The 16,608-nt window shown below is 38.6% G+C and overlaps 1 protein-coding gene across 1 annotated transcript in view; it reads right to left on the minus strand.

Moving 5' to 3' along the window:
* The window catches only part of ERCC6 (ERCC excision repair 6, chromatin remodeling factor), a gene marked incomplete at both ends in the record, with an annotated part of 78,313 nt that overhangs the window by 37,569 nt on the left and 24,136 nt on the right, over window positions 1-16,608 (minus strand). The window contains 3 exons of the mRNA XM_080694798.1: window positions 2,875-3,010; window positions 8,940-9,098; window positions 15,695-15,823. Of these exons, the coding sequence (XP_080550924.1) occupies window positions 2,875-3,010; window positions 8,940-9,098; window positions 15,695-15,823 (424 nt within the window). The remainder of the gene's footprint in view (window positions 1-2,874; window positions 3,011-8,939; window positions 9,099-15,694; window positions 15,824-16,608) is intronic.

A 16,608-nucleotide genomic window follows, 5' to 3' on the forward strand; every position in this document is an offset into this window, starting at 1 on the left:
AATTCAAACTTTTAAACAGATTAACAGGATAATTGTAAGAATTTAAAGTGTGACTAAGAAAACAACCTCAACTGTTAACTTTTTTTTTTTTTCTCTCTACTAGGGATTGAACCCAGGGGCAGCCACCTCCAAGCTACATCCCCCAGCCCTATTTTTTGTCCTATATTCTGAAATAGGGTCTCACTAAGTTGCAGAGGACCTCACTATGTAGCTGAGGCTGGCCTTATCTGCGATCCTCCTATCTCAGCTTCCCAATTACTGGGATTACAAGTGTGCACCACCATGAATGGCAGTGTTAACTGTTTTCATACTGTTAAACCCACTTTCTTTTAAATCTCTGCACTCACCCAACTTCATTATCTTAATTGTTTTCCATTTATCTTTTAGAATTTTGTGCAGTCAGTTGGTTTTAATAATAGCTAGTGCAAATGAGAAACCCTATCTGAATTATCAAGTCATAGATATTTCTGATTCACTTCAACCAAAACTTGTTTACACATGATCCCAATGGACACATGAAAACTTGAAGGGATGAATCACAGAGGCGCAGGAGTCCGAGTGCCCTGCTCAGTGAGGCAAACCTTCCATGGCCCTTACAGCTGGCCCTGCTTCCACTGGTACAAGAGAGCTCACTCAAGAGCTCAGAAGACGTAGGGAAGAAGGAACCCATGATAAACTCCCACTTTCTTTCTTTCTTTCTTTTTTTTTTTTTTTTGTAATGGAGATTGAACCAGGAGTGTTCTACCAATGAGCAACATCCCCATTCCTTTTTATTTTTTTTATTTTGAAACAAGCTCTTGCTAAGTTGCTGAGGCCAGTCTCAAACCTGTAATCCTCCTATCTCAGCCTCCCAAGTACTGGGATTACAGGGGTGTGCCAACATGCTCAGCTTAAACTTGCACTTCTTATTAGCAATGTAACCTCTAAAAACCACAATGAAACCACGATGATTATTTCTTCAGCAAATGTCTATGGGAGTCTGACCCAGTGATTGCTCTACAAAGCTCAGAGTCTAGACAGTGAGACAGATACAAGGAAGCACAGAACAATTATTTCCACAGATCCACAGTAGCCAAGGGAATATTAACCTCCTTTTTGATAACATGGATGTTCACAAAACTACAAATAAGGGAGAAAATGTGTGTGTGTGTGTGTGTGTGTGTGTGTGTGTGTGTGTTTGTGTGTGTTACTAGCAACTGAGCCCAGGGGCATTCGATCTCCAAGCTACAACCCATTCCTATTTTATTCTTTATTTTGAAACTGGGTCTCACTAAGTTGCTGAGTGCCTCACTAAGTAGCTGAGGCTGGCCTCGAACCTGCGATCATCCTGTGTCAGCCTCCCAAGTACTGGGATTACAAGTGTGTACCACCATGCCTGGCTGGAAATATAACTTTTAATACATGATGATAGATTCAGGGAACAAAAATTAACCAACTAAAAAGCAATAATACTTGTAAAATTTTCAAATTAGCAGATTACTACTTTTGTTCATCAAAAGTATGCTTTAAAAGCATATTAACAAATGCATTTACCAATTAAAGTATAGTATCCCTTATCCAAAATGCTTAGGACCAGAAGTATTTCAGACTTAGAAAATTTTCATATTTGAGGATATTTGCATATACATAACAGGTATCTTGAGGATAGAACTCAAGTCTAAACACAAAATGCCTGTGTTTCATGTATAACTTATACACACAGCCTAAGGCAATTTTATGCAATATTTTTAGTGCACCTGCATTCTGACTACAAGTTATCACAATGAGGTCAGGTGTGGAATATTCAGGTGCTCAGAAAGTTTCATATTTTGGACATTTCAGATTTGGATTAGGGATGGTCAACTTGTACATTACTTATTTGTATTCACTTTCCTAAAACTGTAAAGTTGCTAATGCCCAAAGTACCTCCAGTTAACTGCATGGAAGTCACCCGATTTGTGAGCCCTGGCTTGGTAGCAGGCTTGCACATTGTCTATGCCTAGCTGTGTTCTGCTAGACAACATACACATCAGCAACTGCCACAGACTGTTGGAACAATAAAGCTGGTGCTGGCATGATGGGAAACACCTACATAGTCTCAGTACTTGGGAGGCTGAGACAGGAAGATCAGAGGTTCCAGGCCAGCCTCAGCAACTTAGCAAGACTGTCTAAAAATAAAATTTAAAAAAAGGTGGGGATGTAGTTCAGAGGTAGAATGTTCCTGGGCTCAATATCCAGTACCAAAAAAGAGCAACAAAACCTGTATCCATAATTGCTTTGAAAATACAGAGCTTTTGTCATTGGTGGTGATACACGCTTGTAATCCCAGCACTCAGGAGGCTGAGACCGGAGCCAGCCTCAGCTCCTTAGTGAGGCTCTGCAATTCAGTGAGACCCTACTTTAAAATAAAGAATAAAAAATAGGGGAGGGGGTGTAGCTCAGAGATAGAATGCCTCAGGGTTCTATCCCCAAAATTGCAAAATAAATAAATAAATAAATAAATAAATAAATAAATAGAAAAAAGAGCTTTAAAGACAATTTTAAGAAAATTTTAAGTCCATGAAATAAACACAATATACATTTGAGATATACATGGTTCAAAGAAAAACCAAGTATGTATAATGGAGGGCTTTAAAACAAAACAAATAGCCGGGCGTGGTGGCGCATGCTTGTAATCTCAGTTCTTGGGAGGCTGAGACAGGAGGATCTCACAGGTTCAAAGCCAGCCTCAACTACTTATTGAGGCTCTAAGCAACTTAGTGAGACCCTGTTTCCTTATGAAGTATAAAATAGGAATGGGAGTATAGCCCAGAGGTAGAAAAGCCCCTGGGTTCCACCCCCAGTACCACAAGAAAAATAAATAAATAAAACAAATAGTAAGTATGATAACATTACCTTCTTGTGGGTATAAGACCCGGTTTCGTGCAGGATGGCCACTCTGAATGGAGGCCACCACGTGTGGAATTCTTTCACCCACTGATGCATCACTGTCGTCGGACAGACAATGATAGCAGGACCCAAGCCTTCAAACCTGCACTCAAATGTCCAAGAAGAAAACACAACAATGAAAGACAGCATGTGGAGTAATCAACTGTCAAAAGCAAACAAACAAAAAAACTCATCATGGAAAATAGAAAATGCAAGCTATGGAGGCTTCCTGATATTTTCTTTAAAAAGAGGTCTTGAGAGTCAAACCCAGTAAGTACGGTCTCTGAGTCCACTCATCATTAGAGGATGTAGGAATTAAAACACCAAGGATGCATTAGAAGTTAACACCTATAGTGAAGAAAACCCAAACAAATAGAAGAATATTTCTCTCCCATTCCATTCCAGATTAGTTAGGCCACTCTCCAGTGAGTCTTAACCAAAGTGAATATAGCAGCATCTTAAATTCGTCTGGAGCGCTACAGTCTCCCCGAGTTTTCAGCCCACAGAGCTTCAGTGAGTCGTCACCACCCTGTAAACTAAGCAGGACAAAAAGAGTGCCATGTTCAGGGACTGGAAATGTTGGTGTGCTCAGGGTGAAAGGTCACCAGAAGAGAGGGGACTGCTTAGGGGTCAGTCTGCTGCTTAATGCCACCTGCGCTCACTACACACTGCCTACTCTCCACGCGATGATGGCACAGAGGATGAGCAGTCCTGTGACGATTCTCAGGGGAAGCCTCACTGATGGGCAGTCGGCTGGCCCCACTGTGTAGAAAGCAGCTGACCAGTACGCAGGAGGAACCTTCCCAGTGTCACTCATGGAACCGGCAATCCCAACACTTTCATACCAGGACACACACTGAAGCACTACTTATACTAGAGAAAACAAACATGGATTCAACCTGAACATCCACCAGTCAGGGAAGGGCAAATGAACTATCCCAGGTCATAACATGGTGCAGGCCAGCGGTCAGGAATGCTCCCTGGGTCGGAAATCCATCTCTCCTCACACTAACTGTGTGATCTTGGACATGTTACTTAACAACTATGAATCTCAGTTTCTCATCTTGAAATGAGAATCAAATAACAGCTGTGATCTTACAGGGTTACTATGAAGAGTAAATCATTTAGCATTTGTAAAGTGCTTAGGACAGTGTCAACAGTAAATACTGTAAGCATCTGAGATAGAATCTCATATAGCCATTAAAATTGTTTTGTTTTGAGGTACCGGAGATTCAATGCAGGGGCAGGGGCATTCTACCTCTGAGCTACAACCCCTGCCCTGTTTTTATTCTTTTTCTCTTTTTTTCAGTACTGGGGGTGGAACCCAGGGACACTACCTCCGGGCTACACCCTCAGCCCTATATTTTATTCTTTATTTTGAAACAGGGTCTCACTAAGTTGCAGAGGACCTCACTAAGTAGCTGAGGTTGGCCACGAACCTGTGATCCTCCTGTCTCAGCCTCCCAAGTACTGGGATTACAAGCGTGCACCACTACACCCAACTCTATTCTTTATTTTTTTTTAAACAAGGTCTCACTAAGATGCAGAGAGCATCACTAAGTAGCTGAGGTTGGTTGCAAACCTGCAATCCTCCCGTCTCAGCCTCCCAAGTACTGGGATTACAAGCATGTGTCACCACGCCTGGCTTAAAATTGTTTTTGAAAAATATTTAATAACATAGAAAATGATCATAACAAACCTTTAAAAAGCAAAATTTACTGAATGACCCTAATTCCCTGATACACAGATGGCCAGGAATCTGAACCATCCTTGGTTCCTAGAAGTTACACACTTCTGACCTAATTCACCTGCTCCTTTTCACCTCCCTCCCAGTGACCTTCTACTTATCCTTTAGCCCTTGGTTTCCTCGATGGAGCCTTCCCTGTCCCTTCCTCTCCAGACAAGCCAAAGATCCTTGCTCAGAACATCCATGCTAGTCAGGACCCCATACTGACCCTGTCACAACTTGTCACCCTTCCTAAGCTCCTCCAGAGAAGGGCCAATCTCTTCTTCAAATGACCTCAGCTGGGTTGGGCATGGTGGTGCACACCTGTATTCCCAGTGCTTGGAGGCTGAAATAGGAGGATTGAAGATTTGAGGAGGTTAGCCTCAGCAACTTGCTAGACTTTCAGCAACTTGGTGAGAACCTGTTTTAAAACAAAAACTAAAAAGGGCTGGGGGTGTAGCTTGAAGGTACAATGCCCCTGGATTCAATCCCCAGTACCATTAAATAAATAAATAAATAAATAAATAAAAACCTCAAACCTTAGCCCACAGCAGGTAATGGCATTATTATATTAAACATTTTTTAAAGGTTAGAAAAAACGTTAAAATGTTCAAAGAGATTGTTTCTAAGTTGAGAAATCATAAGCAATATTTGTTTTCTTGCTATAGCTTAATAAATGATTCCTGAACTTTGTATATATCAGTAAATCACACTGTGCTTGAAATATTAAAAGTTATCTTCTATGCAATTAAAAAGTAATTGATGGTTCTAACAGAAAAGAGATTCTGGCCAAGCTCTAACTTAGAAGAGGCTTACTCTCACACTCCAGACATACATTCCTCATTCACTTCTGATCCCTTGTGCTTCCTGCTAAATATGGTCACTACCCCTTGGCCCTCAGCTAGGAAGCAAGGGTCAGACAGAGGTCAGAGGCCAGAGCAAACTCTTCCTAAAGGATATCCAAGCTGAGCCTGTCACCAAGAGCAGGCCTGCACAGGTGCCCCCAAGCTCCCTGAGGAGTGGGTCTCTGCCCTGGCCCCTTCCATGACGGCATTCCTTGTTAAAAGGATTAAGTGTGCCAACTTCTTTATATCCTCTGAGGGGAATAAAAGAGAGTCATCATCAATATGCACTTAGCAGGGATTAGGAAACAACCAGTCAAGGCTATCTAAAATATTTAAAAGCAAACTCACACTGAAATAAGCATAAATTCAAACAGATGCTTTTTCAGGTTGTAAATTTTCTTTTTTCTCTCATATAATATACCTTCTACAAACTGCTACATCGATGCCTCACACTTTGTCACTTAGGGCTACGACTGTCTTCTGACTAGACATCTAATGGCATTACTGTACCCTTTAATTTCTGTCATTCACTCCTATTACAAGAACAGGGAGGTTTTCATGCTGAGTTGAACTCTCGGAGATCAGGCAGATTGCTCCTGGACCACAGAAGAAGCAATCAAACCCATTAACAGCCATGTCGACTGAACCACCCTTTCCAACCTCAATACCAGCGAGATGAGCCTATGAAATGGCTAAATGTACTAGTGTGACCAGCATCAATTCCAAACAGGCTCCAGTTCCTTTCATCTTTGCTTATCGTTGATTACCTAATGAATCTGGAACTCACCAATAGCTCCATGGTCAAGTATTTCAACCTACAAGGTGGACACCTGCCAGTCACAGCCTAGAACTTAACAGGAATTGCAACAAAAACTTTATTAATCTGTTCAGTTTATTCATTCGTACTTAAAAAAGTAACAAAATGATAACCAAGACACTAAAGTTTTAATTGAAGTTTGAAGGGTAAATTATTGCTTTCCTCTTCATCATAAAATTCAGGGACCCTTCATCACAAGAAGAATGGCAAAGTGAAAAGGCAAAGTATCCACTGTGAATCAGGAACCTGTTGAGAACTGACAGCTAATATAGATTTGCATTAGCCATGTCCAATATGCTTCTCCCTCTTATATTAGAAAAAAAATACTTCTACCATGAAGTTTCTTGGTAAAAATTACAATGGAAAAATGGAGATTAACACTGTTTCAATGTTCAAAGACCTCAAAATTGCAATGGTAAAACCATCTCAAACTTGCAAGATCTCGAGGAAATGGACATACCCAATGAAGCGATGCCAGCTCACACAGAACTGCACTTGACCTCACAGGCATAAACACAGAGGAGGACTCCAGTCTACCTAGTTTTAGAGAACTTACCATAGAACTGTTAGAAAAACCCTACCCCATTTGTGCGGGCACATTAAATGGAAGGGAACCAAGCTGCTCAGTACACCTCTATTCATACAGGCTCCAGTTGTTTGGCTGATATATTACCATGTTCTCAGAAGCCACTTCTACCAATACTATTTTAATAAAGATGTTCTGGGCACTGATCCAACATGCCACACTATTACATTATGGAAAACTGGGTATGAGCATTGATAGTTAATTGATTACAGCTTATGCTCATTATTTGCCCCCCACAACTTCCACTCCTAGCAGAACTGTCACCACTCGAGAGAACATGTTTTAATTTTTAGATCAAAACTACACTGCAGGGATGACTTTAGGTTTCCTGGGCCCAGAGTATTAGACTCTACACAAGTTTCATGATAACAGGGAGAAAAAGGAAGATAAGAGGTGGTAAATAAGAAAATCCCAGAAATCATTAAGGACAGTCCTAGAAACCATTTGAGACAGACTGGGACATTGTTATCATAGTCATATAACTATAACAGAAATAAGAGTTATAAAAAAAAACCAACAGAGTCACAGAGACTAAGTCAAACAAAGAACTTATTTAGAACAGAGAACACATTTTTTGTTTTTTTAGATGCTAAATTAATGGTGGTCATGGGAAAGCCTGAGTGCCTACTTTCAACTCTGACTTTTCCTTGGGCTGGAATATTTTTACGTGATTCCAGGCAAAATGTAAAAGAATTCTACTATGTGAAGTAAATCCTCTGCTTCAAACAACTTCCTGTAACCCCACCAGCAACAAATTATTTAGCATTTAAAACATCCTAAATGTTTCCCCCTCCTACATATATATATAAATGTAATGGGACTTCTAAAATCTTTTAGAACTTTAAACACTCCTCACAAGAAGTGTTAATCAAACTAAATGAAGAAAAGAGTAAGAAATAAAAACAAGGCGCTAAACTCTGAAGACCAAAAATAATGTCCTTCACTCAATAGCTCATGGTCATTGGCTCTCCCCTAAACGTTTCCCGGCCGCCCTGCTGGAATGTGGGACAGTAACTGTCTGCAGCTGGCAACTTCGAGTGCATCATCACTGTTTTTAAAGTGTCTTCAAATCACAGGTAGTGAGTGCCCGAGGTCCCTAGAACATAACCAGCTGGCAACTACCTTGCTGCCACTCATTAGATAAGCCTACTGGAACACAAGAAGCTCTTGAATGACCTGAGTTCAAAGACTAAAAATCCCACCATCATTTACCTGGCAATATTTTTTTTTACCAATACAGACTTCTGGAAATTCAAATTAGAGCTGAAATATAGAAATGCTCTTGTTTCTTTACTTTGACATCAAGTATTTCAGTGTTACCATACTGAAGAGATTAAACGCTTACTCTTTTGGAATACTGAAGTTTAAGGAGAATAATGATTAAAATCTAAACATAGTTTTCTCTCATTTTAGACAATCATTTAGGTTTTGGCCTTAGAATGTAAATAAATTCATAAAGATTAGGAAGAAAGCTAAAAGCACAGAAGGCAAGTAACTTCATTCAAAAAAAAGGGAAAGAGAACACTATCTATAAATGCTATCGTGTACACTCGATAAAGGAAATAAGGGAGAATGGCTTCTTTGAAGCTCTAACTTTCCCCATGAATAGACTTAGTACTTACTGTAATGCTCACCTGGTCTCCTGCCAGAATGAATATTTTAATGTAAAATTTAATAAATGGAACTAAAGGTATTATGTCTAATTTAAAATTCCATATTGTGTAAACTATTGATATTAACATAATTGAGTTTGTAAACAATCCATTTGCAAGAGCTAACCTTAGACATCGTATTGACCCAAAATATCTAGTGGGGCTCATCTGCAAAATGAAGCATCAATGCCTGGAATTCATTAAAAGTGTTACATGTTTAATTTCTCCTGCCCTACAGCTCCATTGTCTCGTAAAATTTTTCCTTTGATGTCCCCCACTAAAAGAATTAAAGGAATATTGTAATTGAAATGTCATCAATAATTCACAAGACCCTCCTCCACAGCAATACATCTGATGAAATATTAATTGAGCTCCACAGACTGACAGTCTGCAGAGGAGCACTTGCCTGTAATTTGAACCACGAGTCCTGATCTTGCTGTAGCTCAGACCTGCCAAGAAGGCAATTATCTGGATGGTCTTGCCCAATCCCATTTCATCTCCCAGAATTCCTCCTGCCTGCTGGCAGTGCAATTCCCACAGCCACCGAACACCTGTCTGCTGGTACCTACAACAACAAACACCAACAAGAAAAGAGAAAATGGAAAATGGTGGATAATACAGATCATAACGGAAAGTACTCATGAATTAATCATTTGGCTAGGTTCTAGTACCAGTCCGGATGTGTGTTTTACATAAGTATTATATTTATAAGGTCATACATTTTTGATCACCTCGTCATAAAAATCACAAATTTTTCCTTACAGAACATTAACACATTTCTAATTAAACTGATAGATGGGGAGAATCAGGGACAATTTTGTTTCTTTTTCAACATTAGAAATAGCTTGGTAATCAAGAATGAACTTATTATCTTTTATTCACTCTCTGAGAAAAAAATCCTAATATTTTTAGTATATAAAGTTTATACATTTTTCTACAAAAAAAGAAACAATATATTTATATTTCCAATTTGTTAGCATCAAGAAAGCAGGACAGAGAACACCATAGTTTATAGCTTACACTGCTGTAAAGTCACTTGGTAATCATATTTTTATAGGAAAAATTAAATTTTAAGGTGATAAATAAGTCTGAATAATAGGGTTGCTCTCAAAATTAGTATATATAACAGGTAATTCTGTGTATTACTAGCAGATACAAAAAAGAATAGTTTAAAGACACACCAATACAAAGGGTTTTTTTATATTTTAAAGCAGAAATTGATTCAGGGATTTATCATAGGGACAAAAAATCAGCACTATTAAAATTTTAAGCAAAGAAAAATAAAATATCTTTTTCCCCTTCAAAAATAAGTTGGTATTTTCCTCTCTCCATCAATACTGGCTTCAATCTAAAAATCTAAAACTGAAGTTAAAGAATAAAAGGAATAATGCAAAAAACATTTCTAAAGTGAAGAATTTAACAATATTGAATGGCATGAAGATTATATGTCAAGTTTAAAAATCTAAAGTAAAAACCAAACCAGGTGCAGTAGCACATGCCTATAATTCCAGTCCTTGGAAGGCTGAGATAAGAGGATCGAAGGCTCAAAGTTCTCAACAACCTAATGAGACCTTGTTTCAAAAAAGAAATAAAGACTGGACGTGGTGGTGCATGTTTGTAATCCCAGCATTTGGGAGGCTGAGACAGGAGGATCCAGGTTCATGGACAGCCTCTGCTACTTTATGAGGCCCTTTGCAACTCAATGAGACCCTGTTTCAAAATAAAGAATAAAAAATAGGATTGAAGGTGTAGCTCAGAGGTAGAATACCTTCCATCAAAATTAGATGTGTGCATGTATACCTCTATCATCTTGTACTCCATTAAGATGTATGACTACACTGCATCAAAAAAATTTAAAAAAAGAAATAAAATTCAACTGGAGGTGGAATGACTCTGAGTTCAATCCCCAGTACCACAGAAAATAAATAAATAAATAAATAAATAAATAAATAAATAAATAAATAAAGTAAAAACCACTTAAGCAGCCAGGTGTGGTGGCTCACACTTGTAATCCCAGTACTTGGGAGCCCGAGACAGGAAGATCACAGGTTCATAGCCAACTTCAGCAACTTAGTGAAACCCTGTTTGAAAATCAAAAATAAAATACAGCTGGATGTATAGCTCAGAGGAAGAATCTCCCCTAGTTCCATCCCCAGCACCAAAAAACAAACAACAAAAACACTTAAGTCAAATAGTGATCAAGCTAAATAATCTTTTCCCCAAAAAGAAAAAACCAAGACTACTGGGCACAGTAATGTACACCTGTATTCCTAATATTTGGGAGGTTGAAATTGGAGGACCATAGGTTGGAGAACAGCCTAGGAAACTCAGAGAGACCCTACCTCAAAATAAAAATAAATAAATAAAATGGAGCCAGGTATGATGGTGTACACTATCATCCCAGTACTTGGGAGACTGAAACAGGAGGATCACAGGTTTGAGGACAGCCTCACCATGCAGTGAGATTCTCATCAACCTAGCCAGACTGTTTAAAAAAAAAAAAATAGGGCAAGGGGTGTACCTCAGAGGAAGAATGCCCCTGAGTTCAATCTTCAGTATCACAATAAATAAATAAATAAATAAATAAATAAATAAATAAATAAGTACGTACATACATACAAACAGACAGACAGGCAGGCAGGCAGGCAGGCTGAGGAAGTAGCTCAGTGGTAGACCACCCTTGGGTTCAATTCCAGTTCCATACACATACAAAAGATACCAAGGCTAATGAACCCACTTTACAGAAGGTGGGTTTATTGTTGCGTTTCTAAATATTTACTATTTGGTATCTGGCATGTCTACCCTAAATCTCCTCTGTCCTCAGTTCTTACTGAGCTGACCTCAGTCTCCTCTCAGTGAGCATGTCATAACTAACATTCCCAAAGTATTTTTGCAAATCAATTCTAGAAGTCTGACTCTAGGTATTATTACCTGCAATATAAGGGAAAGTCTGATAATTTTATTGCTTACTAAGTTTGCTAATTATGATATACACAGTAGATAATGCACTTCAGAGGAGAGGACTAAAAATCAAAACACAATGGTCTAGTACGGATATAAGATCATTTAATTTGGGAAGAAAGTTCCATAAATACATGATATGTAATCAGAAAATAATGGCCACCACTGAGGGGGCACTAGGCCAGGTGGTTTGGACACAACCTCTAAAACAACCTGCCCATAGGCCATTATCAGCACATTTTATAATTAGAAAACAAAGGCTCAGCATGACTAAGTAACCTGCCAAAAGTCACACTGTTAGAAGAAATTGAATTGAAATCCAGAATTGCATGGTTCAGAATGATTTCATTTTGGGAATAGTCTAGACCAGTAGTTCTCAACCTCAGATAATCTGCTCCCTTGCAGACATTTAGCAAAATCTAGATATGCTTTTATTACAACCAAGGAAGTCCAATTGGGATATAGCAGGCAGAGGCCACAGATGCTGCTCAGCATTCTGAAATGCACAGGACAGTCTCTGCAACAACAAATTATGTGGCTGGTCCAAAACATCAACTGTACCAAGGTCGAGAAACCCTGATCTGTAACAAAAGCTGATTTGTGAACTGATTAACCTGGAATAACCTCAACTCTTTCAGGATATATTCCCAAAAGCCCTCCAAAAGACCTACTGTGTACTTGGTTTCCAGCACCACTATATGCTAGCCAACTGACCTTCTCTCACTAAGATACAGAACAACAGCTCCATGGGGCAGGATCCAGAATCTCCCAGGGACCTTGACATTCTAGCACCACACACACTGCCTCCACCCAACAGGGCTGATACTGCTCTATGTCTGGGGCCCAAACTTAAAGTGGGAAAAACAATGAAAGGAATGCAGATAGGAGGGTATCCCAGAAGTCTGAGAGAGAGAGCAAGAACATTGGGTCCCATGGAATTCTAGGGTGCTAGGGGTTCTCTCCAAGCCTAATCCCCACTGGCCTTCAAACAGCACTTTGATTGTGTATTTACAAGATGGGTAGTGCTAAAGAAATGACTTAAGGAGAGATATCTGCTAGGCATCTCTGTAAATCACATCTCCACATGGAGATTTCCAACAGCCAGGCACTGCGATGGCCAGTGCACAGGCAAGTCCAGACTGCAGCAGAAGGGAATTCCCTCGCACGCACACCCTGGCTAGCTGGGCTGTGTGCCAGCTGAGGAGTAAGGGCCGGGGTCTGGTTCCAGCACAGCCACTGACTGACATTGGTCTTACTGCTTTATTTTCCTAAGAATAAATACTGCAAAACAGTTTAATCAAAAACAGCTTACAGAATCTAGTTTTCAAAACCTTTGAAAAGCATGTAAAAATTTTTAAATATTTTTATTTTTTAATAAAATTTTTTTAAATTTAAATATTCCTATAAACTATTGTACAACAGTAAGGAAATCATTATACTCTGCTATTTCCTTTGAGAACAAAGCAATTAAGCAAAAAAAAAAAAAAACCAGAAAATTGGTGTATTTTGGCATTATCACACTAATTCAAGATTGCATTTACTAGTTTGGCTGAAAGTAAGGTCAAAAGGTTACAGTTTGTCCTGTGATCGTGAAATCATACAGATGAATGCATTAGCTGGGCAAACTTTCAAAACAGAAATTAGAAGTTAAACATTATCTTGCAGAAAACTGCTTAAACGGAATACTATACCTTTTAAAGACTCCCTTGAGCATAATTATATTCTCTGTTAATTCAAACCTACAGCATATAGTAAATAAAAGTAGAAAGTTATCTACAAATTTTTTTAAATTTGGGGGGGTCCTAGGAGTTAAACCCAGGGGCATTCTGCTTCTTAGCTCTCCCTCCAGCTCTATTTTTATTTTTAAAAAGGTCTCACTAAATTGTTGAGGCTGGCCTTGAACTTGTGATTCTCATGTCTCAGCCTCCCAAGTACTGATATCATAGGAGTGAGCCACTGTAGAGAGCTAAAAGTATACCTACAGTTTAAAATTAAATTGGCTTGTCAAAAACTTAATCATGAAAGAAAAATGGAGACTCTACCCATAGTATTAATTTTTTTCATACAGTAAAATATTTCAAATCCTATTTTTGTAGATAAGGAAAACAAATACTTTCCAGCAATATATAATTAAGACTAACTGAAAACACAAACACACAAATATGTATTTGCATTAACTACAACAGGGTTACTAGTCACATCAACTACTGAATACTCTTAGAAAGCAAAGTTGGGCTTCACTAACTGTGAAATTTCATTAACTGAAATTTCTTTGCTAGAAAATATAACATCTACACAAAAATGCATGTTCAGCTTGACTCCTGAAGATATTCACCAAATCACTTACTACATCTGCAGAAGTATCCTGTCTTTGTTAAATCAATTTAATCTATAATTTGGGCATTCCTTTTGCTAGTACAACACTGATATTATTTGGCCTGTTCCTTAATAAGCAATCACTCTAGAGAAAATGAAAAGAGTTGCCAATAAATGCTGTCTTTATTTACCTTTCCATAGTTTATTTTCATTTGGGAGTAGCAATAAACAAAGAAGGGACCTCTCTGGGCTATGAAATAACTTTACTAGAAATTTATGGAAGCCAGGCATGGTGGCACACGCTTGTAATCCCAGCATTCGGGAGACTAAGACCGGAGGATTGTGGTTTGCAGACAGCCTCAGCTACTTAGTGAGGTCCTCCGAAACTTAGTGAGACCCTGTTTGAAAATAAAAAATAGAGAAAAAAAAATAGAGCAGGGAGTGTAGCTCAGAGGTCAAATGCCCCTGGGTTCCATCCACAGACCCAACCCCCCCAAAAAAATTATGGAAGATTTAGATTTTACCATCTACATAGTTTTCCTCAGTTCAGTTATGGCCACCCCACTGAGTCAATTCACATCTTTAGGACTTGGTTTTGCTATTTGTTCAGTGGGCTAAAATAACTACTCTTTACCTCCCACAACTTTCCCAATATAAAGAGAAATTTAAACTGTAATTATGGCTGAGGTGTAGCTCAGTGATAGAATACTTGCTTACTATGAGCACAGTCTTGGGTTCAATCCCCAGCACCATAAGTAAACATAAATGCCATTTGTAGGTCAAAACTGGGAATGGAGCACAGTGGCAGAGCACTCACCTAGCATAAGTGAGGCCCTGGGCTTGATCTCCAGCACTGCCCAAACATACATGCATTCATTTATACATACATATGTACATGGGTGTGTGTATATACACATACATATGTACATAAACACCTTGAGAGGAAATAGAAAAAGCATGCCATTTTTAAGTGGACATGTTTCATAAGTTTATGGCATGGCTGATGGTTGAATCTTGTAAAGGACATTAAGCCTAATCATCTCACAAAAAGAAGTTTGAATCTAGTTCCCAACTATGAGTTGATGATACAAAAGAGATAGAAAATAAGCCATTTAATACTTTGACTTCCTACATGCATCTAAGAAGTCTTCCTAAAGCATCTTGTTAAATAAGTCCAGGGAGAGAGGAGACTAAGAATGGTTCTCAGTGTTCACATTCACCACGGGAGGCTCGGAGCACGGGTCTACTAGGCAGTGGCTGGTCACCAACAACACTCAGACATTTCACACGTGAAACTTATGTCAGCTTCAAACAGCAACTGAATCCTCAAAGTGTTGCTATGTCTTCCCTTTTGACATTAGAAGGACATCCACATAAAATATTTAGATGCACATTTGGTCAGCTTAAAAGTATTATACCCTTAGGTATGCTATAAGACACTCAAAAAAATCATCTCAATTATTTGTTTATTTCTATGTAGGAATTTTTTTAAAAACTCCCCAAGGTTTGATTTTAATATATAACTCTTGATATTGGTTTATCAATCTGAAGTGAGAAATTACAGGTTTGGTCCCTTAAAATTACTAAGAAAAAAAATAATCCAACAGAGAGGCTTTTAAATGCATTGCTTTTACTCTGCGGAGACAATTCCATATAGATTCATCAGTTTACAAACACACCCAATGCAAACGTTAGTCAATTTATTATCAGCTAATTTTAATGAACAGCATGTGGCTAAAATTTCATTTGACAGTGTTTGTCTTCGCAATAAACTGCTGCAAGTATCTTAAGGGCCCACAGGTAACTACTGCGTAATTCCTAAAATATTAATTTGTACACAATGGTTCGATGACAAATTTAAAGGCTAAAACACAAGGTACATACTTAAAGAGCTTTTTGAAGAGAAAACCTGGCACCTTGAAACCTTCGTCAAATTCAGCGTCACTTTCCTCAGAATCTTCTTCCAGCTGCAGACGTTTCTCTTTGTCTTGCAGTCTCCGTTTATTCCACCTCCTACAGTGAAGAAAAACATCATATTTATAATATTTTGGTTACAAGATTAAAATAGACCGTTTCAGATCACACACTGGGGGGAAAAAAGGTAAACTGAAAGGTCTTTCGGGTTTCTGCTGCCAGTGTTACCCAAACTTTGATAGTCAAAGAAGAAAAATTCTTTTCTTTTTTTTATTTTTGGCGGTACTGGGGTTCCTGGAAGCCCCTCTATCTCCGGGCTACACTCCCAGACCTATTTTTTAACATTTTTTATTTGGAAACAGGGTCTCTTAAGCCAGCGAGGCTGGCTCCGCACCAGCACGATCCTCCTGTCTCCGCCTCCCAAGTGCAGGGATTACAAGTGTGGGCCACCATGCCCGGCTATTTTCTTTTCAAACCTTGCCTTCTCCGTTCAATCCTTATTTGAATTACAGCTGCTCCTGTAAGGTCTCATTTTATTATCAACACTATTTGCTCTACTTCTAGCATACCCTAAGGGAGAGTCTCTGTGCTAGGTCCTAAGATACACGAACTCAGTTCTAGAAAAGATTCAGAAAATGTTCAATATAATTAAGTTATCTCCAGAATGCCAACACAATATTAAAAAGCATATTTTATTTATAATTACTATTTCTGGGCTAAGGGTATGATGATAGCCATTAGCATAAAACAACATAGTATCTTAGACATAAAGTACAAGTAAATTTTCAGTATAAACTGCTCTATCAGATTCTATTTGCTAATTACTTAATTAAGGCAGGAGACACACAATATGAAAAACTACATATTCTGAAAATTATACTATT

The sequence above is a fragment of the Muscardinus avellanarius genome (genome assembly GCF_963383645.1).
Source record: "Muscardinus avellanarius genome assembly, chromosome: 4".
NCBI classification, from domain to species: Eukaryota; Metazoa; Chordata; class Mammalia; order Rodentia; family Gliridae; genus Muscardinus; species Muscardinus avellanarius.